Source organism: Ranitomeya variabilis, chromosome 1, assembly GCF_051348905.1.
Source record: "Ranitomeya variabilis isolate aRanVar5 chromosome 1, aRanVar5.hap1, whole genome shotgun sequence".
NCBI lineage: Eukaryota > Metazoa > Chordata > Amphibia > Anura > Dendrobatidae > Ranitomeya > Ranitomeya variabilis.
Window position 1 is genome coordinate 317,993,008 of NC_135232.1, and position 26,657 is coordinate 318,019,664.

The 26,657-nt window shown below is 39.6% G+C and overlaps 1 protein-coding gene across 1 annotated transcript in view; it reads right to left on the reverse strand.

Moving 5' to 3' along the window:
• Positions 1-26,657, reverse strand: part of PARP2 (poly(ADP-ribose) polymerase 2) — a 156,120-nt gene that overhangs the window by 42,260 nt on the left and 87,203 nt on the right. Inside the window, exons 7-9 of the mRNA XM_077297826.1 lie at positions 20,477-20,527; positions 6,465-6,561; positions 6,159-6,234 (exon numbers count right to left, since the gene is read on the reverse strand). Of these exons, the coding sequence (XP_077153941.1) occupies positions 6,159-6,234; positions 6,465-6,561; positions 20,477-20,527 (224 nt within the window). The remainder of the gene's footprint in view (positions 1-6,158; positions 6,235-6,464; positions 6,562-20,476; positions 20,528-26,657) is intronic.

The following is a 26,657-nucleotide window of genomic DNA, read 5'->3' on the forward strand; positions in this document are numbered from 1 at the left end:
AAACAAAGTCACGGAGAAAAAAATGGGAAAAAATATGTTACATGCACCCCCTCAACCCTCACCTCCTAATGTGTCTGCTTTCTAGTCGGTCCACACCTTCACTTCATTCTTTTCCTTCCAATGTGTTTTTCCACTCCTAATGTGTCCTCTTCCCCCAATGTGTCTTCCCGCAATGTGTCTGACCCAATCCTCCAATTGTCTTACACTTCCCCCTGTAACAACTTACCCAACCACTCCTAACCTACCATCAAAGCCCAACACACCCTGGTCCACCATGTTACTCCCTCCCACAGAGCCCAAAAATAATGAATTTTTCCTTTTTTTATAAAAAAAAAAAAAAAAAAAAAAAAAAAAATGTGCACATTTTTTTTTATTTCTGCTAGTAAACATTTTTTTGATTCACAATACCGGTCTCATTGTGTTTTCGTTATCTCTTTATTTAACCATGTGTGTATTGTTGAATGAAGTATGAACGGGTGTTACTGTTAAGGTGTTTATTATACAAGTTAGATTCAAGGTGCTTTATTTACAGGTTAAACCATTTCATCTTGCCATGACACACGTCCACTATCAGAAACAAAATAGGCTGCAAATTTATCCCTCATCTGGGCAACATCGACTGTAGTCCTCAGAGGGTGATGCTGGTAATCCTGCAATGTGGTATTAACAGTTTCCTCAAGTTCAAAGTGGGGATGCTCTTATGACAGGATGTAATTATGCAGAACATATGCTTTCACAACCTCATCTATTGTATCTATTTTTAGATTTATGGCTGTTCCCAAAATGCGCCATTTAAATGCCAGCAAACCAAAGGCACACTCCACAGTTCTTCATACTCTGTCAGTCGGTAGTTGAAAATCCTTTTTGATTGAGACTCAAGTCCCAACTTGAGTACGGTTTTAGGAGGTTACCACACATTTGAAAGGCCTCATCACCAACAATAACAAATGTCATTGATGGTCCTTCAGTGTTAGGAAGAGGTTGTGGTGGGGGAATATTAAAATCATTCCCATACAATCGTTGTCCCATGTCAAAGTTTTTGAAAGTCTGAGTCATTTTCTCGTCCAAATGAGCCAACATCAACAAATCTGATTTATTCTCACTGCGGGGCTGGGATTCACAGGTAGGGCGGCCGCACAGGCGCAGTCAGCTAGACTGCATATGAGGACAGAGGACGGGTAGCGCTCACTGCGCGCCTGCCCAAGGCAGGACAAAAGAGCGCAGACGCCGGCTGATTTCAAAACACCGCTGAGGAGGCGGCGCCCGTCGCCAAGAAGACTTGAGTGACGGCTGTGTGGCGTCTGCAGCAGGGGGGGGGGGGGGAAAGGCCTGCCTCCAGGTCTGAAGAAAGGTTTTTGGGACAAATTACAAAACGGATTATTTCTGCAGTTACAACATCAATAACTAAAAGAGCCACCTTGTCAGAATGCAGCATTACTGCTGCACAAGGTGGCTCTTTTAGTTTCAAACGCCTGGGGGGGGGGGGGGGGGGTGACAGGTTCCCTTTAGGAAAATTACACATTTAATTGAATTTTGCTGCATTATTTTGCAGCCACAGTTCAGCTGTGGGTTGTGGGAGGAAGCTGGCATGCAGAACGTCACACAATGCACGGCAAGTGTCTCCAACAATCCCAGAAAGAGTGGACAGTCCAATTCGAAACTGAAAATGTAGAGATCTTAAGGTCTCTCCAGTAGCCAGGAATCTGTGGTACAGAGAAAAGAACAAATAAATCAGTACATAGCTTTTCTATCAATAATAGTAACGACAGGTGTTTGTTCAAAATTACGTACCTTATGGTCACCAACAGACGTTCCTGAGCAGGAATTGCTCTACATAGTTGGGTGTCCTGCCTGCTTTGTATCCTCGGACACGTTGCAGCAAATCATTGAAGCTATGTAGTGACATCCTGTTGTAGTCCAAAAACTTTGCCGGGTTTTCACGAAGCTCTGTGTACAATGCGTGGTAGGCTCCACGGCTCTGTCGGAGTTCAACAATGGGGTGTAACCAAAAGCGACGAAGACGTCTTCTCCGTCTTTCTCTTCTCCTTTCTTCCTCACAAGCCACAGCGAAAGCAAAAGCCAATTTCAAAGATAAATATAGATTTCTATTGAATCTCTCCACGCAGCAGCATAATAATAATTTTATTTATATAGCGCCAACATATTCCGCAGCGCTTTACAAATTATAGAGGGGATTTGTACAGACGATAGACATTACAGCGTAACAAAAACACAGTTCAAAATAGATACCAAGAGGAGTGAGGGCCCTGCTCGCAAGCTTACAATCTATAGGAAAAAGGGAGACACGAGAGGTGGATGGTAACAATTGCTTTCGTTGTTCGGACCAGCCATAGTGTAAGGATCGGGTGTTCATGTAAAGCTGCATGAACCAGTTAACAGCCTAAGTATGTAACAGTACAGACAAAGAGGGCTATTAAATGCATGAAGTGTATGAGAACATGATGTGAGGAACCGGATTATGTTTTTTTTTTTAAATGGGCCACACAGGGATAGTTAGGTTAATGCGTTGAGGCGGTAGGCCAGTCTGAACAAATGCGTTTTTAGGGCACGCTTGAAACTGTGGGGATTGGGGATTAATCGTATTAACCTGGGTAGTGCATTCCAAAGAATTGGCGAAGCACGTGAAAAGTCTTGGAGACGGGAGTGGGAAGTTCTGATTATTGACGATGGTAACCTCAGGTCATTAGCAGAACGGAGAGCACGGGTAAGATGGTAGACTGAGACCAGGGAGGAGATGTAGGGTGGTGCTGAGCCATGAGGTGCTTTGTGGATGAGGGTAATAGTTTTGTACTGGATTCTGGAGTGGATGGGTATCCAGTGTAATGACTGGCACAAAGCAGAGGCATCGGTGTAACGGTTGGTGAGGAATATAATCCTGGCAGCAGAATTCAGGACAGATTGGAGCGGGGAGAGTTTGGTAAGAGGGAGGCCGATTAAGAGAGAGTTACAATAGTCAAGATGAGAATGAATGAGTGAAACAGTAAGTTTTTGCAGTGTCGAAAGTAAGAAAAGGGCGAATTCTAGAAATGTTTTTGAGATGCAGATAAGAAGAGCGAGCCAATGATTGGATGTGGGGGGTAAAGGAAAGCTCGGAATCAAGGATGACTCCAAGGCAGCGGGCATGTTGCTAGGGAGTAATGGTGGAACCACACACGGAGATGGCAATGTCAGGCAAAAGGTAGGTTAATAGAGGGAGAGAACAAGAGGAGTTCAGTTTTAGACTGGTTCAGTTTAAGATAGAGGGAGGACATGATGTTAGAGACAGCGGTAAGACAATCACTGGTGCTTTCTAAAAAAGGCAGGCGTGATATCAGGAGAAGTGTATAATTGGGTGTCATCAGCATAGAGATGGTACTGGAACACAAATCTACTTATTGTATACTGCCCCAAGTGGACAAACAAAGAGAATAGAAAGGGGCCTAGGACTGATTCTTGAGGAACCCCAACAGTAAGGGGAAGGTGAGAGGAGGAGGAACCACCAAAAGATACAGTGAAAAGGCAATCAGAGATAGGAGGAGAACCAGGAGAGAATGGTGTCCTTGAGGCTGATGTAGCGGAGCATAGTGAGGAGGAGCTGATGATCCACAGTATCGAATGCTTCGGAGAGATCCAAGAGAATTAGCATGGAGTAGTGACCATTAGATTTAGCTGTTAGTAGGTCATTACAGACTTTAGTGAGGGCAGTTTCAGTAGAGTGTAAAGAGCAGAAACCAGATTGAAGAGGGTCGAGAAGAAAGTTAACTGAGAGATAGCATATAAGACGGGAATGGACCAGGCGTTCGAGGAGTTTAGAGATGAAGGGAAGATTAGAGACAGAATTTAAAAAGATTAGAGACAGGTCTATAATTAGCAGCACAGTTTTGATCGAGGGATTTTTTATTAAGTAATGGATGTATGATGGCATGCTTAAATGACCAGGGAAAAATATCGGAAGAGAAAGAAAGGTTGAATATTTTTGTTAGGTGAGAGGTGACAGCCGGGGAAAGAGACTGGAGGAGATGTGACAGAATGGGGTCACTGGTGCAAGTGGTCGGGCGAGAAGATGCAAGGAGCTTGATTACTTCTTCTTCTGTGACTGGTTCAAAGACAGAGAGTGAACTAGATGCAGTGGGGGAGGGATTGGGAGATAATTTCCTGTCGAATGTGGTCAATTTTTTCTTTGAAGTAATTGGCCAGATCATCGACATGGATATCTGTGGTTGGGGCCTGCACTCTTGGGTTGAGTAGGGACTGGAAAGTGTCAAAGAGACGTTTTAGCGTTATTGGACAGTGAGGTGATGAGAGTGTTAAAATAGGTTTGTTTGGAGAGGTGAAGGGCAGAGTTGTATTTTTAAGCATGAACTTATAATGGATGAAATCTTCGGGTAGATTAGATTTTTTCCACAGACGTTCGGCGCACCTGGAGCACCGCTGCAGGAAACGTGTTTACGGCGTGTGCCACGGTTGTCGCCGGCTGTGCCCCATCCAAAGAAGCGAATATCTGCTGTGCAGTGTCTCTATATATAGAAAACCAATAAGCCACGCCCATTGGGAAATACCGTTCGCATGCGCATAAACAACGCAAACAAAAACATGCAATCACAGCTTTTTTTTACGTCATGCGGAAGAGCATGCGGATAAAAAATGCTGCGTACACATGCGTTTTTTGCATGCAGACGATACGCTGTGGACACATACGCAAATGTGAACTTAGCCTTACATGGAGGGAGTGTGTGGCAAACATATGCACAAGATGAAAACGCCAAAGCAGGACAGCATGCTAAGGCTAAGTGCACATGTTGCAGAATTGCGGCAGAAATTTCCGTAGCAATTCTGCAACTCCTGCCGCGGGTATATCGCATGTGGAATTGGCATGCGTATTCCCGCTAAAAACTAGCGTTTTGCAAGCATAATTAGCTTGCAGAATGCTAGCGTTTTCCAAGCGATCTGTAGCATCGCTTGGAAAACTGATTGACAGGTTGGTCACACTTGTCAATTTGTCAAACATAGTGTTTGACAACTGTGACCAACTTTTTACTATTGCTGCTGCCTATGCAGCATCAATAGTGAAAGATAGAATGTTAAAAATAATTAAAAAAAATAAAAAAAATGGTTATACTCACCTTCTGATGGCCCCGGATCTCCTCAGCGGCTTCCGTTCCTATAGATGCTGTGTGTGAAGGACCTGCGATGACGTCGCGGTCACGTGACCGCGACGTCATCGCAGGTCCTTTACACACAGCATCCCTGGGAACGGAAGCGGTAGCGTGCACCGCTGAGAGGCTGGAACACTCTGGGGCCATCAGAAGGTGAGTATATCACGATTTTTTATTTTAATTATTTTTTAACAATTATATGGTGCCCAGTCCGTGGAGGAAAGTCACCTCTCCTCCACCCTGGGTACCAACCGCACATGATCTGCTCACTTCCTGCATGGTGGGCATAGCCCCATGCGGGAAGTAAGCAGATCAATGCATTCCTAGGTGTGCGGAATCCCTGCGATTCCGCAAATGTAATGAACATGCTGCGTTTTTTTTCTGGAATGCGATTCCGCTCAGGAAAACAAAGCAGCATGTGCACAAAAAATGCGGATTGCATTCTATTAAATAGGATGCTTAATGTGAGCGTTTTTTTTCATGGTTTTATAGCGAAAAACCGCGAAAGAAAAAAATCTGCTACGTGTGCAGACAGCCTAAAAGTCCAGACTTTTTGTTTCTATTCTGTTTTCTAGAGAGTAGCAATTAGTCATGAGTGAATGCACGCAGATAACGTTATCTCAGTATATTGGGCTTGCTCGGATAAAATGTTCTAGTCCCTGCGGCTGCATGTTTTGCGACTATTAGACAGTTGCAACACTTACGGGGATAGCCTGTTTGTTAGACAATCCCTACATGTTGCTGCTGTCTAACAGCCGCAAATCATTCAGCCGTGGGGACTCAAACATTATCCGAGCACGCCCAAGATACTGAGATAACACATTATCCGAGCACGCCCAAGATACTGAGATAACACATTATCCGAGCACGTTCGCTCATCACTAGTAGCATTACATACTACAGATGCGACTTCTAAATCCATCGTTTTAACTATTTTTCAGGTCTTGAAAGGCGAGAAAATCGTATAAGAATGAAAGCTACTACCGGTAAGTGTAGACTTACTTTTTTTGGAAGACATCTTTTGCTTTTTTCAAGTCCCCTGCACAGGATACCAGAGAATTCTGCCCAACCTTCCCCACTAAAAGGGAAATACACCTCCAGTTATTTCGCTTCTCATCAATGCAGTTTCATTTTATACGCCTGAAATGCATGCCGCCAGAAGAAAAAAGGCTCTCACTAGCAGATTACTTTAAACATTTACAGCTCCTACAGAACTCCCAACCACCGGCCTAAAAATGAGATGATGTGAAGAGAAGTGGTAGGCTGGTTTTGACACGAAATGCTGAGACAAGCATTAAGAAATCTCACCTCGCCCCCAGCGCATCCAAACAGAGAAATTTCTAGCACTGTCATCTTCAAGCAGCTGGATCAGATAGTATTTATTGTTATTAAACTGCAGGTTTGTCTGGGAAAAAATAAAAGATTGTTTTTAAACTAACCAGAGGATAAGACAGAAGTAAAAGAATAAACAAGTTTTACATAGAAAATTGATATATAGAAAAGTGAGATATATTTATTTAAAGTGATATATATATTTAAAGTAATATTCTTATAATATAGACTTTTCCACTAATTGATGGATATGACTTTTGTCCTACATGAATTATAAACTATTTCAAGATAATCCCCAAAAGCAATCATACAAGGTTTTTTTATCCCCTCCTTCCTTTTTTCCTTCCCTCCTTTTTTTTCATTTTTTTTTCTTTTCTCAATTATTACAATGCAGTTAATACTGATGTATATTCGTTTTGTCCAGCTAAAATCAGTATGTCAAGGATACTGTATTGATACTATTTAAATTTTTATACTTCCCCCTGCGAGGGGTTCCTTGTACTTCATATTCCATGTCATTCATGTTATTTTGAGGTTATCTGCAATAAAACTGTAGAAACTGAATATATTTAAATATATATTATCACTTTAAATAAATATATTATGACTTTAAAGGGAACCTGTCAGCAGATTTTGCCTTTCAGGGATTATCTGCAGCATTCTCTAATGCTGTAGATAAGCCCCCGGTCTGACCTGCAAGTGAAGAGAAATAAGTTATATTATACTGACCCAGGTGGGCAGTCTGCAGTCTTGTCCGATGGGTGTTGCAAGTCCGGGTCCGGCGCCTCCCATCATTTCGCGAAGCCGCCCTCCTGCTTCTTCATCGCTCCCTGGTATCGCCCTCCTGTGCAGGCGTACTTCTTTGCCCTGTTGAGGGCAAAGAAGTACTGCAGTGCGCAGGGCCTCTCTGACCTTTCCCGGGACATGCGCACTGCAGTACTTTGCTCTGACCTCAACAGGGGAGAGAAGTACGCCTACACAGGAGGGCGATACCAGGGAGCGATGAAGCAGCAGGAGGGCGGCATCGCAAGATTATGGGAGGCGCCAGACCTGGACTTGCAACACCCATCGGGTTGGACTCTCCCCCTACCAGGGTGAGTAGAATAATATAACTTATTTTTCTTCACTTGCAGGTCGGACCGGGGGCTTATCTACAGCATTATAGAATGCTGTATATAAGCCCTGAAAGGCAGTGGCCACATCTAATAGCGACAGTTTGCTGACAGGTTCCCTTTAAATATATATATTAACACTAAATAAATATATATTAATTATTGCGTTAAACATTATCACTTTAAATTAAAAAAAATATATTATATATATATATTTATCATCACTTTAAACGTGGCAGCTGTGTGCCGACTACTATTTACCATGAGTTTCAATGTGATTGGCCAAGGGCTCATGCAGACGCACGGACTGGCCGGCGGCTGTCCCAACCTGATAGAGACAGCCTGATAGAAATATATGAAGCTGTCACTCAGGTCGGGAGAGCTGCGGCCAGTCCGTGCATTGTAGTCCGAGATTCACGGATGGCTAAACGAGCCCTAATTCTGAACACATCCCCACTTGTGCATCCACATTATTTTAGCTTGCTATTTTAATGTACGCCTTTTCAAAATGATTTCAGTCTTTCAATCTAAACAGATTTGTATAGAATCTGGGCGATTTCAAATGTGGGAAAAGTTCTGAAATGATCCTTCTAGGTTTGTTAGTTTTTTTTTTTTTTTTTTACGTGACAAATACCAAGAATTTTAACAGGTGTGTAGCCATTTTATATCCGCTGTACTAATACTGCAGGAGTAAACCAATTATATATCAACACAATAAAAAATAATAAAATACAATTTCAAACAATATAAAGCTATATACATATTTATTGGTGCAAACTGATAATCCCAAATAAAAAAAACAAACAAACACTACACAATGAAATGGCACAATAGAGTGGAGGAGCAACGTAACCTAACGAACTTAACTTTAACGAACCTAAATAATAGAAGGAAATCCGTAATTTAGGTTAATTTATACATTTTCATGCTGCTCCTCCACTTTGTATTGTGCCATTTTCAATGTGTATTGTATGTTTTTTTTATTTTATCAATTTGCTTACTCAAACATTTATGTACGTTTATAGTGCTTGAAATTGTCTATATAGTTTTTTTTTTTTGTTTTAGTCATATATGCTTGGCTTGTCATTTATGGGCACTCCGCTCTTTTCTGATACACTTTGTATCTTTGTGTATTGTTCTTTTTTTGTTGGTTCATTATACCTCATGGGCTCTGCAAATGCAATATGGTAACAGAAAACAATTCTAGCAAAATTTGCAGTACCAGGAAGAAATTAATTAATACGTTATGCCATAATGATTATCAAATACATTTCTTATTACCTCTTGTAGAAACTAAACATTTTGGACCAATTCTACAAAATATTGTAACGATCATAAGTTTTATATATAGCTAAGAAATCTGCAAAACTTCTGTGGGGTAAACATTTTCGTTACACCCCCTAGAAAAGTTCCTTGGGCAACATGGTTTCCAATATGGAGTCACTTCTCTAGGGTTTCCTCGGTGCTAGAACCTCAGGGGCTGTGAAATTGCATTATGGCAAAAAACAATTAGGAAAATTTGCACTCTAAGAGGCAGATGGTACTCCTTCCCTTCTGAGCGGTGTCATTCTTCCATACAGTATAACCACATTTTGGGTAATGTCATTCCGTAGAAATTGGATATCAAATTGTGAGGTATTTTCTTATTATTACTTCTTGTGAAATAAAAAAACCTTGGATCTAAAACTGCATTGTAATGTAAAACTTGGCTCAAATATGGCTCAATCCCTCAAAAAAACAAACAAAAAAAAACAAATTGGTTTCTGAAAGCTCATTGAAAATTTCAAAAATTGCTTCTAAACGTCTGAAGATCCAATGTCCCCCAAAGATTAAATGGGCTCCTAAAAAACAATGCCAACATAGTAGATATTTTGAAAATGATATTAACCATGTGTGGCATGACTTACCTGTTTTAAGGGCAGACACATTTATACAGTTTTAAAAGTGCAAAGTTTTCTAAATATTAGTATATTTCAGTTTTCCTTTTATATATTCAAACCATATTAATCTAAATTAATGTAAAGTACAACGTATCAGGAAAAACAAACATCTTAGAATCACTGGGATTCATAGAAGCATGTCAAAGTCATTGTTACGTAATGTGACATGCCAGATTTTAATTTTCCAGTGTAAAACCAGATGGTTGGGTCTTTCCCGGTACAATTTTATAAAAATAAAGAATAATTTGAGCATAGATCTAAATGGTATATGGATTCAGCACTTGTTAAACTTATTTTAAGTTGGTGGGGGTACATCTAATTTTCCATTTGGGTCATGCTTTAAGCCACTATTATCAATTTTTATAAAAAAAAATTCACTTTGATGCAAAATTGCATGAAGGTGCCGATGTGTAGATAACGTGTTGAGCGGTATTATGTGACAGAAAATATAAAAAGGTATGGAGGAGATTTAACTTTATTTTTTATTTTATTTTTTTTTATTGGATTTTATTTGCACGTCAAAAGTGTGGAAAAAAAATAAATAAAAAAGCCTGAGCAGCATAAGTGATAGACTTGAGCGACGCATTCCAGGTATATATTACGAATGATAGCAGCTGAATAGTGATTATTAGGGGCGCCCTGTGAGTCCACCATTCAGCTCCTATCACTAAATAGATAAACCTGAAGTACCCCAATGATCATATACATTATGCTGCTGCATTGCTATAGCACCGGAGAGTACGCTCAACTACTAGGAGTACATTTACATCCACCGGGTGGACACAGACATCCATTAGCACTAGCAGTTTATTAACCCTAATTCTACCATTTTCCCAGGTTGTCTAATAAATCCTTACAGATCAAACTTGGCAGCAATTACTTTTACATAAATATATATTATTATTGTTCGAATGGTATTTTTTACCCTATAGAAGAGCAAAGACCCATCATGCTTTAACAATTACCATATGACTTCTTTACCTGAGCGCATTTCCTTTTCATTTTGTCATGATCGAGGGCAATTGTTCACGTTTTGAAGGACATTTACAAAACACTAAGAGAACTTCCTTTGAAGTGACTCTGGCTAACCCACAAACACGATACCATTTTGAAGATTGCAGAAGAAAAGAAGAGGCCACTTATGAAATCTGCACACCACCAATCAAATATATGAAAAAAGGAAGAAACTTTATTGGTAATAAATGCTAAAAACAATTAAAAACAGTACAAAAGAAACTCCCCCATAAGGCCTGTTCACAATACAATCTGTACATATGACCAAAATACCCCACATGGCACTGAACAAAGGTACATGTACAATAAAGTATACTGCGGGGTAAAGTATGGAACACACATCCTATAGGAAAAATGTAAAACCTTTTAAATGTGCAAGACCCCAGCAAATAATAAAGCAAGGACACTATCCCCAGTAAGCTGCTAATACACGGGTATTGCCCCAAGTATGAGAGGGCACCAGCCCCGGTGCACAGTGCAAGATGGCTACTGATGCGAATAAAGAGGGGTATAGCAGCCGTGAAAAACCTGGCAGTACTGCAGCCCGAGCAGTATACAAGGATGCCCAAGAATCACATAGAATAAGGAGCGACCCGAGCGGCCAGTGGAAGGAACAGGACCAGATGGCGGGAGGACCAGATGGCGGGAGGACCCAACACGTATCGCGGTTTCCAAGACCGCTTCGTCAGGGTACTTTTCAAACATCCTGTTGATGTTTTTCTTCAGCTTGGCAGCACACTTTTTTTGGAACCTTGCCTTACTTTTGTATTCATTTTTTGTACTTACTTATATTGTAGTGCGCTAGCAATATTGCTTCATTTTGAAGATTGGACTCAAAGTATTCTACACTGGTATCAGGATGTTTGATAGTCAGTCAGATGCTTCAAAAGAATTAACAAAAAGTGGAATGAAAATTTAAACTTTTCCCTTTGCTCTAAAATGTTTTTTGCCTCAGATTTTTCATGGACACAATGGGTAATAGTTTTTGACTATATCTTGGGGATTGCCAGGTTAACGAAAAATTGCGTAAGAAATCGTGGGGTCTATTTTCTCATGTTTGGCCAGATGGCAGGGCTCACAAGGAAAGGAGCGCTAAATGACCTATGGAATTCAGATTGTGCTGGAAGAGTGTGCAGGGTTTTTATTTTTTTTATTTTTAACTTTGGGGTATTTTTTTTAGTGCTTTTAAGACTAGGTTCACATTTTGCCTGTGCTCCAGATTAAGCACTTACATCAGGGTTACATCTATGTAAACCTGGGTGCAATTTGTAGAGCTCTTGAGGTACCAAAATAGCAAGAAAGCCACCAAAAGTGAACCATTTCGAAAATTACACCCCTTTGGGTGATTTTTTTTTTAACTCACATATGTGTTTTTCAGGAAAAGGTATGCACTTGACATTGCAGAATGAGAATTGCAAATTTTGGCACGAAGGCTCTGAAGAGAGAATGTTAGTATTTTGCCAGAATTTCATGGAGCAATGTTACAATAGCACGAAGGCTATGGAAAAAGTTGTATGTGGAAACCCAACATTTTTCCATTGATAGTCCTGTGTCAGATCTTTTTGTGGGATGAGGTTAATTTTTAGTGGCATCACTTGACTGTAGGTTTGACCATTTTTAAAAATAGGTTCAAAATTATCCTATGCACTGTCAGGGTTTCTGCCTAAATTTACAAAAAATGTGATTCAGACAACCACTCAGTATAACGAGGCAGATGGACTCACTCTGGGCTTCATATGGCCGTTTTCTTCATGGTGGTTGACAGATACAGCTGGAAAATTGGCAATATGGAATCTAAAGCAAATTTTTCTACCTGAAAGTGAATGCTTTTATCTAAAATCACGTTTTTCTCTGATTTAGAAGGAACTTCTGATGTAAAGTGCTTAAAATAAGGCTAAGTTCACAGTTATCCTGTGCTGTACAGTATTTTCTGGCAGCAGGACAAAAACCACAGTTCAGGATTTCTTGTTTTTTATGCCTTTCACTTTGAGGAATAAGTGATGAGAAAGCCAAAAAAAAAAAAAAAAACACCCTAGAAATCAGATTCTGCTGGAAGAACAAACATTATGTACAACTACTTTTGAACACACAAAATGCTATAATTTTGTAAAAAAACAAAAACCCAACACCAGAGAGTCATAACCTGAGGACTACAACATTTCTCTGCTGACAAAAGTGTATGAGAGCTTGTTTATTGCTGGATAAATTGAAGCTTTTTATTGGTAACAATTTGGGGTATACAATTGATTATTCTGCCTCCCAAATGGAATAAAAAAAAGCAGTTTTTAAGGATTTTTTTTAAACTGTTCAATATGTGATAATGGCAATGTCAACTTTACTTTATATAGAAAGACATAGGCCATCAAGATAAAAACCAATCATAAGTATCTACCGTAATTTATCTCCTCCTCCAAAAAAAAAAAAAATCAATTTGAGAAAAGCCATTTTGTACACCAAAAGGCTTTTTTTTAAAGAACTTGGCACCTTGTCAATACATTTTCTTTAAATGCTTTTTTCATAACTAATCCATTTTAGCACAAGTACCTTTCTTATGTAATATAATTTGGGTATTTGCTTGTTGATCTAAGTCAGACACTTTATTCCTCCCCTTTCGTTCAGTATACATATTTAAGGTTCTCATGGAATATCAATTTTAAATATATCATATAAATCATTACCAGTATCTCACGCCAGAAACCCTTCACATTACTACAATCCTATAACACATGGAATATTTTTACATCTTGGACATCTATTACGGTACTTCTTTTAATCAAACTTTGCTATTTTATATGGAGAGGAAAAAGCTCTATATAAAAATATTTAACATCTCTCCCATTTCATTCTAATATTCCTAAGCTTTATCAGAATTTAAATTCACATTTCTTTAGACAATCTTGACATAACTCATTTGTTGGTCTTACAAAAAATTTCATTACGCCATTATTTTCTACTCTGAAATGAGCCACTTTATGGCCCTAATAGTTTTACATTAAAAAAACAAAACAAACAAAGCTATAACGCAAACTCTATGTGGTCATCAAAATCCTTAAATATATTCCCCGTACTAATTCAAGTTTATACGCCCCATATTTTATTCCAACTTTAATTCACCAAGAATTTCCTAAATCCAGATGCCTCCAAACAGGTGCTTCTACCCGCAACTTCTCATATCCATTTTTGCTTCCAACATGTCTTCCACATTAAATTGAGATGCAAATAGGAATTCTCTAGCCAAAATTCCTTTATAAATTCCCTCTGGCACATTCCCATATTGTTCTCATCTCCCCTCCGAACAGTATCTCTGAGAATACTATCAAGTTTGAAGACTCGCTCAGGCTACTATATGGGAAGGATTGAAGTAACATGTGTTACTGAAGGTAAACCCTACCCTATTAATTTGTAGTTTACTCTTCACCCTCAATTTCTGAAAATAATTAAACCATTTTAAATGTAAATCCTTCATACCTCTTGTTGTTCATTTAAAACATTAACCTCTCTCTACAACCAGAAAATCCAGATCTGGGAAAGGCTCCTAAATGTGCAGGGGCACCGACATGGATTTTCCCTACATTACTCTGAAGCTGGAGATGTCATCAAAATCATTTAGAATGTTAAAGGCCTTCTCAAGCGACAGGAGAGAATGTAAAAATAACAGGACATAATCATAAAGTGCAATCTTCTCTAATGTCAACCCTAAAACCCCCCAACCTCCTCGTTTTGGATTATTGTTGTTCTATTGCCAAGGCAAACAATAATGGAGACGGAGGGCACCTTTGCTGATGCGGATCCCCTCTGATATAGGACGATTCACCTCTATCCTAGCCAGAAGCTTGCTATATAACTTAACCTATCTAAAAAAGGCCCAAAATCCGTAGATTCCAAAAACTTCCACAAATACTACCGTATTGAAAGCCCTGACTGCATACAGAGAATATCAGTGAACATAACGGTCTAATGATACATGTTGATTTATGCTTCATAAAACCAGTTTGATCACCATTTAGGATATTTGAAATGACCTTTTTCCATCAGTATTAACTAATGAAATCAGTCTATATGAATCAATACATAAGGGATCTTTACCAGTTTTTAATAACCATATAATTATCGCTTCCCTCATCGTTTGAAGGAGTAAACCCATCTCTAAAAAAGTGTTCCAACGTTTCTTCAATCTAGCAAACACAGCATTTTTAAAGATGCTTTCTTAATGTGTCTTCAGTTAGAAACTTTCCATATTTTACAACCTTTTTCTGCCATTTCTCAAAATTTGTATTCATGGCAGTAAGAATATAGTGATGCCAGATTTATGTAGGTTGTTTTGCAGTGCTATCTTTTTTTCTGCACACCTCGTAGTGCTAATTTTGCACAAATCCCCCACCCTCCCAAACACCTGTTTTGCTTTGCCATTTTTTTTGCAAACTAGCTTTTTATTTTTTGGTCAAACTCATGGGGCCATTTTCTTTTTGTGCAGGACGTATTGACATTTTCAGAGCCATCATGTTTTGTTTTTTGTTTTTTTAAAGACTTTTTGATCGTCTTTTATTCCATTTTTTGTGTGCCAGTTTGATGAAAAAAAAATTATTTGCGTTGCTGCCATGCATTTCATTTTTTCACAAAGTTTACCGTTCAATTTACAAAAAGGTATTGGGTTCAGAGCCGCGGTCATTCTGCACATGGCGATATCAATTATGATATAATTAGGTGTCCTTTTTACATTTTTCTCTTTCTATAAAAGCGGTGCTTTTAAAAAGGTAAAGAAAAAAAAAATGCTTTATTCTTGTTTGGCATTTCATTTTTCATATTTTATTTAACTTTTTCAACACTTTGCAGTGCATTGCTTGACATTAGTTTGCCCTAGCAACTATTCGCAACCCATGTACAAGTCATGGGGGTGGATGATGGGTTGAGATGGAGCCTTCTCACGACCATTTAGATCCTGAGATCGCAACTGAACGTGAAATCTAGAAGGATATACAGTCAGGATCAAAGCCGGCAGTGGTCCTATGCCTGCGTGATTACCATGTTGACGTACATGTACGTCAAAAGTCAGGAAGGGGTTGAAAGGAAATGTACTTTCAACAAACTTTCCATACATTGGTAGTACAAGTAAACATAAGAAACTGTAATAGGTCTTATCAGTGCATCCTGCTTCTTTCTCCACTTATGAGATGTTTTTTCTTCAGCCTCCTCAACTCCTCATCCACTCGGAAAAAACGACTCAAAACCCACTGCGGTATCAGGTTACACATTCTATTATTCTCTATAAAAACTAACATTTCTTCAACGATGCTGCTGCTTCTGTCAGTGAGCTAAGGACCGAAGAGCAGAAACCCTTCTATGTGCTATGGCTGGGAGAGATTATACCACCTAGTCTCCTACCACTAGCCGAGAGTTGACTGCAAATTAGGAAAAAGGCTGCAGAGAAGAAAACTGCAGAATACACGTCAAAATGGCCAGACAGTGTTATTCTTCCATGTACACACACAGCCACTTCTGACAAGAGATTAATAGAATTACCCTTTAAGCATACTGAAAAAATAAAACACAGACACGCGTTTTACTTAAAATTATTCATTAAACCATAAAATAAATATTTTTCACATAACATGTAAAAAAAATAAGCACCCTCCCTCCCCTGTAAACTTCTCAATTTACTGTAAAAATACACCCCGATAGCAAACCTACCCTCCCTACCCATAAGAAACCCCAAAATAATAAATCATTTTCATTACAAGAACAGCTAAACCTGAAGTGACCATTGGTGCACACAGTCGAGCATTAGTTACCATCTTCTTGACCTGAAAAAGACTGCTTTATAGGCAGCACAGTGAAGGCAGATAACGTACGACTTCAGGTTTAGAGTCCCTTTATACAAAAATGTTTTAAACAAACAAAACCCCCCCAACAAGCTTGCCAACCCAGAGTGATTACATAACCCCCAAACATTTACAAAATGAAGAGGAAAAAAAAAAAAAAAAAAAGGATTCCCCAGTCACTTGGGATGCATACCTCCATCCTTTAAATGGAACCAAAATTTTATATATATATATGCAAAAAAAAATAAAATAAAGTGGGAGAAGAGGAATGAAATGAACCAAAATGGGAGGTAGTGGTGGGAGGAAAATTGATGGGGGAGGGTAAGGGGTTGTATATTACAGTCTGAAACAGGCGAGGAAACACTGGGTATGGAAGGTGGGAAAACAAGTGTATAAAGTAAGGGAAGAGGACAGAAAGGCAAATTAATAAGTCACAGAGGGAGGGTATTAGGCTGTTAACGACATGATAAGAAATTTGTCACAGGAAGCGTTATTGAGTTTGAGGTGACTGGTACTGCGAACTTCCCGTTTGTGGGGTGCACGCCATTCGGAGATTAGCCACCAATGTGTCAACCTCAGGTGGGTAAAAAGGGGGAAGAAAATACTCTACAGAGCTGAGCACGTAAGCCATAAACCTTGATCGACTAGGTTCAGGAAGCCAACGTATTCGGTCGGCCAGCGTGCGGCTAAATGCATCAGCATCATCCTCAGCCCAGGTCCTCCGTAATAGGGCTAGAATTTCATCATCCAGCTCCTGTGTAATCTTGGCCCTGCTACGGATAATACATTTCCCCCCTGTTTTGGATGGTGGCACACGGGGAGGCGGGGGCACAGGCTCAGTACTCTGTCCTGCGATGGCAAAGTCAATGTTTGCCCCCTCAGTTTCCACAACAGGTGGCACAAAAGAGCCTTCAAGTGGTTCACTCTCCTTTGGCTGGGGCAATCCCACTTCTTTGTCCAGACCTGACGAAGTCCTGATACAAAAACAGAAAAAAATATATCTTAAAATTGGTAGTCACTGTATACAGTATAAATAGTAGATGTTTCAAGAAGTTCTCCATCTTGTGGCAAATACCGTTTACAAGATTTACTAGATGGAAGTCAAAGAAAAACAAACAAACTTACTAGTGTACACGGTGTTCTAGAGTCACACCATTTTCTCATTCTGTCTCAGCTTCAGGAGTAAATGTTTGGAATCCAGGGGAGACATCCACTGACCATACTTGCCAACTCTCCAGGAACACCTGCGAGGTTCCCAGATAAAGAGGAGACCTCTCAGACTCCTGAAAGGGTTGACAAGTTTCCCAGGAACCATCGAAACCTCCTGGAAAGGAGAGTTGCAGGAAACTACCAACTTTAGCCAGATGCTGTGTCATCAGACTCAGCCCTAGTGACAGAAGAAGCATGTTCGGCAGGAGGTTTGGGGCTAGAATTTAAATTTTAGCCTCGGTGGCAGGAATATTTTGTCTTGCTGCGGTGATTGTGTGAAAAAAGTGACACACTGTCTTCATCTGTTCTGGTTTGAGGTAAGTACAAAGCTGCACCCGTTACCGGCCTTAGTGTGCTATACAATGCAAATCACAGCTCTGCAGCCAGCATTATAGTCCTGATGCCGGGGTATACTCAAGATTAGGGCTCATGAAGAGCCACTAGGTGCACCCCTATGTGTCAGTTTTGTCTACAGCACCTTCTGTACGTGGCATTATTTTATCTACTACATTTGTGAAATGTGTGTAGACAGCTATATGAATGGCGACCACGTAAACCCAAATATTAAATGACATCCTCTAGGATCATTCATCATTTCCACCACATGGCATTTGTTCAAGAATCTGGATTTGGATTTTATTTTGGTGGTGTTGGAAGGGGTCATGTGGTATTTGTGATTGAAACTCTATGATGTAGCATGTTCTATATAAAATGTGCAGAGCAGAATAAGCAATAATTTTGTGGTGTGTGCCACTTTATATTCCTGTGTGGAATCTCCTTCATGTCCTTTTTCAAAAGTTGGTAAGTGCCAGAGACATTTAGCATCTGTGGATGGACAGAGCACTCTGTAAACTACCGTACTTTAGAGACAGGCTTGTCAAATCAGTTGCCTATAGAGAGAGTGTGTGAATGAATTAATGAATGAATGTATGAATGAATGCATGCATGCATGTATGTATGGTCTACAGCCAACCAATAAAAGAGGCAATGAATAAGTATTCCAACAAAGCCCCATCCAAAGCGAGTCGTTGGTAGTGTAAACAAAAGATACCGGAGCAGATTCTGTACTAGCCTATGTTTATTACCATTACATCACAGTATCCACAGAACATTACATTTCATTACATTCACCCCATTAATGTTAAATGTACGATGCTTACGGGCAAGGTGGCCTGATTGACCTGAGGAACATCAGCTGATGTAAATATTGGTAACGTTTGCGCTTGGAAGGAGAGGACCCAGTCTTTTCTTCCATTGACATCTCCTTGCGGAACCTGTCGCGCACTGACCGCCATCTATTTTTGACATCCTTCTCTGAAAGCAGAGTAATAAGAAAAAAAGTTATACAAACTGCATATAAACTCCCTATGGAGGTTGTCAAACTGGAAACAAATGCAATAAAGTAGTGATTATGATCGAGGTAGATATTTCTCCTGGACTTTATCAGTCATGCCACACTACAGTTTATGCTCATCCAAATGACTGACAGGTTTGACTGGTAAAAGATTGCATAGCAGAAGAAAAAGGGAAAAGACACTCACCAATAGCCCCCTGCTCTTTGATGGTAAGCCCATCCCATGAAGGGTACAGGTGGCGGAAGATGCTTGTCCATGCGTCTTCTCTCGCCTGCCGGTCACTGTATCCCTCTGCTCCAGCATCCCAAAGCTCGGGATGAGTTTCAACCTGCATTAGAAATAAAAAAAAAAAATATGGGAAAAAAAAAGGATGAGACCATTACTAAAAATTCCTTGCGTCATAAAAAAAAAATAAAGTTTGGGAAAAAATAAAAACTACTTGAAAATTATGATTGCAGAAATAAATGTAAAATAACATACGGAAATCAATACATGACAAAGATACTCAACAGATCATTCCAATGGCGTTACTCACTTGCTGAATGAGGTGCTTCACATTTATGGACATCCTTTGGTGGGATGTCAGTTTCACATTTGATTTCTGCAGCTCCCAGTCCTGTTCCCTGAAGCAGTCGGTCATAAAATGCTGCCGTATTGCTTCCTGTTATTAATTTGCATGTTTGACAGAGTGAGAAACTTATATGAAACTTCATGTAAAAACCGCATGTTAACACGCACATGGGTTTGCATTTTTAGTTTTTTCGCCTAATGGGGACAATGATGTGACATTTGGTTCCAGCGATACTTTACACTTAAAATAAGGTTACAGCGAATCCCAGTTTGCTTTAAGAATGTCAAAGACATTTTCCAACAGATTTTCTTTTTGATAGAAATAATTTTGTAACATCGCATTATTGCAAGGACCAATTATTTACAGTCATATTGGTTAAATGTGACAATGGCCGCCGTAACAAAGGATGCACTTATTATTTTTGGCAGGAAACTAATATTATATATATATATTTTTTTTTTTTTTAAATGTAGGAGATTTTTTTTTTTTTAATTTATTTTTTTTAAATCACTTTATAGTTTGGCCATATTGGAGACGCTTTATTGCAGTTGCAATGAATATGAGTTAATTGACCAAGAAATATAGCCCCTGCCCTAGACTAGAAAGTTGCAATAAAAGCACACAGAATTCAATCTTCGGATCAATAAATACATCAAAAATTAACGTTTAAGTGTTTATTTTTTTTATAGTCAGGCTCATTAAATTGGAAAAGACCATTTTATTCCGTATTGTGTACTTTACTGTTATATGGTTCTTTGTATAGAATCTCACAATGTTTTTATGCAATCTGATCTTGCGTAGTTAGTAACAATCTGCACTAGTCAGCATGTAAGGATCTTACTGAGGTATAACACTAAATATCATATACAAAAAAAAGCAATGTCTTAAAAAAAAAGTCCAAACACATGCAAAATGTAACATTGATCAAAAACGTATGAACACATGTACAGAGAACAGACGTGACTTACCTGGTTCAGCATAACATCGTACACCTCTTCACCTTCACTGTAAACATGAGCCTAGAAGACAGATCATAGGGGATAATAGTTAAGGGGGTATTTTCAAGTTTTTAAATTACTTTAACTAGCATCAAAATAATCTAGTTTGCCATTTGCTTTTTCTATCTCCTGTCATTCTCCAGCTGCGAGAGCTTTTATCTTTTATAGCGTACAGCACGTTTCCATAGAGATTAGCTTTCAGACCCGGCAAAGGGTGCATAGTAGCTACATTTCTGGAGCGAGGTTAACTTAACATCCCATTCCGCTCTTTCCAACCCACTGATTTCTATAAAGCAGTTACTTGCTCACCTCATCTCCTGAAGAGATGCAGATATAAATCACCAGCCTGCAGATTTCAGACCAAGTCTACTAAAACTTAGGGTACCGTCACACAGTGCAATTTTGATCGCTACAACGGCACGATTCGTGACGTTCCAGCGATGCATTTACGATATCGCTGTGTCTGACACGCTACTGCGATCCGGATCCCCGCTGAGAATCGTACGTCGTAGCAGATCGTTTGAAACTTTCTTTCGTCGTCTAGTGTCCCGCTGTGGCGGCATGATTGCATTGTGTGACACAGGTTGTATACGATGTGCGCACAGTAACCAACGGCTTCTACATCGCAAATACGTCATGAAATTATCGCTCCAGCGCCGTGTATTGCAACGTGTGACCGCTGTCTACGACGCTGGAGCGATACTTATACGACGCTGCAACGTCACGAATCGTGCCGTCGTAAGCTATGAAAATGGCACTGTGTGACGGTACCCTAAGTGCAGCTCTCAGCTGTCTGGGGCTGTGTGCTTGTTTGAATGCCTTGTTATCTCTATATCTATATACAGAGTTAACAGTGTAGACTCAACAAATCACTGAAAGCTGAATGTGTTCTAGTAGAACTTCTGCTGAGCTTTCTAGTTCTAATAATTTAGTGCTACTATTCACCAGAGCTTACAATCTAGGAGGAGAGCCCGCCCTGTTAGAAACCAGGAATTGAAATAGACTAGAAAGCTGTGTGCTGCTCAAGAGACAACTTGAGAACACCTCTTTAAATATACTCCTGTAAAGAGCTGTATCAACAAGTTACTCTGTGCTTAAAGGCAACCTGTCATCAGATTAATGCTGCCCGAACCATGGGCGCATATTTACAGCCAGGTACATTTTATTCTGAAATGCTGCAGTGTTTCAGATTAAACATATTTTGTCCTTGGACAGCTTTTCTATATTTCTCAGCTGACTAGTTAAGGCTGGTCCCAAGCTGGCTTCTTCCTGTCCCGATCCCTATGAGATGCCGGCCAAGGACCAGCCTCGACTAGGTCAGTGAGACAGTCCTCGGCAGGCTTTTCCAAGTACCGTATATTTAATGTGAAACACAGCAGTATTTGAGTTCAACATTTCCCAGTGTCCGATTCATAACACCTGTGGTTTGGGCAGCATGTCACTAATGGCAGGATCCCTTTAAAGAATATTATTTTTCACTATTTATCCTTACAAATGGTGGCTATGAACTCTGTTCTACAATTTCACTCTTTCACTGTGAAAGAGCGGCATAACAGATGAAATCGGCATGCATCCAATCATTCTTTAGCTCCCTTTAAGTGTTACACTTTTCAGGTTTAATGAAATGCACACGAGTAACATCAACTGGTCGTAAACCAACATCAAATGTCTTTATATCGAAACCGTAGCATTGTACACTTTCTAAACTACAGAGTTATTAACTTCCCAAAAGTCTTTGCTTAAAAAAAAAAAAAACCTCATCTTTTTTTAAACACTTCAAAATAAATAAAAAAATTGAACATGGCCTTATATAATACCACCACAAAATTGTGTCCCCAAAACAATTGCTAGAATTAAGAAAGTGGGCAATCCCTTAAAAAGCCTGTCCAAAGCCAGTTTCCACGCTTAAAGCCGAAACATTTATCTTAACACTATGAACTAGATTATGGGAACAAAATGCAGCCAAGTGGTGTCACTCTGTTTTGGGCTTGGAAGAGGTCGGTTGTAGAGCACTCTTGTAACCCTACTACTTAGTATGCATATTCCATGAGACATCTTCTATACACACTGTGTGCAGAATTATTAGGGAAGTTGTATTTTGATCACATGACACTTTTTATACATGTTGTCCTACTCCAAGCTGTTCAGGCTGGAGAGCCAACTACCAATTAAGTAAATCAGGGTGATGTACATCTCTGTAATAAGGAGGGGTGTTGTCTAATGACACCAAAATCCTATATAAGGTGTGCTTAATTATTAGGCAACTTCCTTTCCTTTGGCAAAATGGGTCAGAAGAGAGATTTGACGAGCTCTGAAAAGTCCAAAATTGTGAGATGTCTTGCAGAGGGATGCAGCCGTCTTGAAATTGCCAATAAGCAAGCATTTCGTGGCAAATAGCCAGCAGGGTCGCAAGAAGCGTGTTGGGCAAAAAAGGCGCAAAATATCTGCCCATGAATTGAGGAAAATTAGCTGCCAAGGTGCCATTTATCACCAGTTTTGCCATATTTCAGAGCTGCAACCTTACTGGAGTAACAAAAAACACAAGGTGTGCGATACTCAGGGACATGGCCAAGGTAAGGAAGGCTGAAAAGGGACCACTTTTGAACAAGAAACATAAGATAAAACGTCAAGACTGGGTCAAGAAATATCTTAAGACTGACTTTTCAAAGGTTTTATGGACTGATGAAATCAGAGTGACTCTTGATGGGCCAGAGGCTGCATCAGTAAAGGGCTGAGAGCTCCACTCCGACTCCAGCAAGGTGGAGGTGGGGTACTGGGTATGGGCTGGTATCATCAAAGATGATCCTGTGGGACCTTTTCGGGTTGAGGATGGAGTGAAGCTCAACTCCCAGACCTACTGCCAGTTTCTGGAAGATAACTTCTTCAAGCAGTGGTACAGGAAGAAGTCGGTATCGTTCAAGAAAAACATGATTTTCATGCAGGACAATGCTCCATCAGATGCCTCGAACTACTCCACAGTGTGGCTGGCCAGTAAAGGTCTCAAAGAAGAAAAAATAACGACATGGCCCCCTTGTTCACCTGATCTGAACCCCATAGAGAACCTGTGGTCCCTCATGAAATGTGAGATCTACAGGGAGGGACAACAGTACACCTCTCGGAACAATGTCTGGGAGGCTGTGGTGGCTGCTGCACGCAATGTTGATCGTAAATAGATCAAGCAACTGACAGAATCTATGGATGGAAGGCTGTTGAGTCATCATAAAAAAAGGTGGCTATATTGGTCACTAATTGTTTTGGGTTTTGTTTTTGCATGTCAAAAATGTTTATTTCCAAATTTTGTGCAGTTATATTGGTTTACCTGGTGAAAATAAAACAAGTGAGATGGGAATATATTTGGTTTTTTATTAAGTTGCCTAATAATTCTGCACAGTAATAGTTACCTGCACAAACAGATATCCTCCAAAGATAGCCAAACCTAAAAAACCCCACTCCAACTTCCAAAAATATTAAGCTTTGATATTTATGAGTCTTTTTGGTTGATTGAGAACATAGTTGATGATCAATAATAAAAATAATCCTCTAAAATACAACTTGCCTAATAATTCTGCACACAGTGTAGAAGCGTGGAGCAGAATGAAGTGCTGAGCAGCACAATCCTGCAGTGACAGGGCTTCAAGTCTTCTCACCTAAATGTGGCCTGGTGCCCAGAGTGTAGATGAGGGAGCTGTAGGGGGATTTTCAATGCCGACTTGGCAAAAAGAAATTCTGTACAGCAATTTACAGTAAAAAAAAAAACAAAAAAAAAAAAAACACACAACACGGAAAATTTTTAGAACTCCATACAAACATACTGGGGAAAACTGAAGACTAGAGATCGAAACATGACATGAATTGTTAAAACCGAGTTTTACGGTGAATTTCCTTTATTCAAATCCGTCCTTAACCCAAAATCGATATTCATGAAATAAAGCATTGAATTTTGCTGAGGGTTAAGACAAAAGTGTGCTACATTTTGACTTGTCCTCCGAGTGGAGGTACCTTTTATGGTTCCATCAGCTGGAAACAGCTCATCTGTTGTAAGTGTGATAAAAAGGCCTACATACAGTTATATGAAACAGTTTGGGCACCCCTATTAATCTTAAGCTTAATGTTTTATAAAAATTGGGTTTTTTGCAACAGCTACTTCAGTTTCATATATCTAATAACTGTTGGACACAGTAATGTTTCTGCCTTGAAATGAGGTTTATTGTACTAACAGAAAATGTGCAATCTGCATTCAAACAAAATTTGACAGGTGCGTAAGTATGGGCACCCTTATTTTCTTGTTTTAAATACTCCTACCTACCTTTTTACTGACTTACTAAAGCCCTTCTTTTTGTTTTGTAACCTCATTGAGCTTTGAACTTCATAGCCAGGTGTATGCAATCATGAGAAAAGCTACTTAAAGAGGCCACTTGCAAGTTGTTCTCCTGTCATCATCACGGGCTACTCAAAACAACTGTCAAATGATCTGAAAACAAAGATTATTCAACATAGTTGTTCAGGGGAAGGATACAAAAAGCTGTCTCAGATTTAACCTGTCAATTTCCACTGTGAGGAACATAGTAAGGAAATGGAAGAACAGAGGTACAGTTCTTGTTAAGGCCAGAAGTGGCAGGCCAAGAAAAACATCAGAAAGGCAGAGAAGAAGAATGGTGAGATCAGTCAAGGACAATCCTCAGACCACCTCCAGAGAGCTTCAGCATCAACTTGCTGCAGATGGTGTCACTGTGCATCGGTCAACTATACAACGCACTTTGCACGAGGAGAAGCTGTATGGGAGAGTGATGCGAAAGAAGCAGTTTCTGCAAGCACGCCACAAACAGTCGGCTGAGGTATGCAAAAGCACATTTGGAGAAGCCAATTTCTTTTTGGAAGAAGGTCCTGTGGACTGATGAAACCAAGATTGAGTTGTTTGGTCATACAAAAAGGCGTTATGCATGGCGGAAAAAAAAACAACACAGCATTCCAAGAAAAACACTTGCTACCCACAGTAAAATTTGGTGGAGGTTCCATCATGCTTTGGGGCTGTGTAGCCAATGCCGGCACCGGGAATCTTGTTAAAGTTGAGGGACGCATGGATTCCTCTCAGTATTAACAGATTCTTGACAATAATGTTCATGAATCAGTGACAAAGTTGAAGTTACGCAGGGGATGGATCTTTCAGCAAGACAATGATCCAAAACACCGCTCCAAATCTACTCAGGCATTCATGCAGAGGAACAATTACACTGTTCTGGAATGGCCAACCCAGTCCCCAGACCTGAATATCATTGAACATCTGTGGGATCATTTGAAGAGGGCTGTCCATGCTCGGCGACCATCAAACTTAACTGGAATTGTTTTGTAAAGAGGAATGGTCAAAAATATCTACATCCAGGATCCAGGAACTCATTAAAAGCTACAGTAAGCGACTAGAGGCTGTTATTTTTGCAAAAGGAGGATCTACTAAATATTAATGTCACTTTTCAGGTGAGGTGCCCATACTTATGCACCTGTCAAATTTTGTTTGAATGCAGATTGCACATTTTCTGTTAGTACAATAAACCTCATTTCAAGGCAGAAACATTACTGTGTCCAACAATTATTAGATATATGAAACTGAAATAGCTGTTGCAAAAAACCCCAATTTTTATAAAACATTAAGCTTAAGATTAATAGGGGTGCCCAAACTTTTTCATATAACTGTATAAGAAACCACTTTAACCCCCCTTCACCCTGATTTCACCTTCCTGACCAGGCCAAATTGTACAATTCTTACCACTGTCACTTTAAGTGGTAATATCTCTGGAATGCTTCAACGGATCCCACTGAGTCGGAGACTGTTTTTTTGTGACATATATTCAGGCTAGTGGTAACATTTCTTACATATGACTCATTTATTTGTAAAAATATCAGAAATTTGGTGAAAAATTGCAAAATTTAGCAATTTTTCAAACTTAATTTTTGTGCCCTTAAACCAGAGTAATTTCACACAAAATAGTTAATAAATAACATTTCCCACATGTCTACTTTAACGCAGCACAATTTTTGAAACAATTTATTTTTGTTAGTTAAAAGCATTAAAAATTGACCAGCGATCTAATTTTTGTAACAAAATTTACAAAACTTTTTTTTTTTTTTTTTTTGGGGGGGGGGGGGTCATCTCACA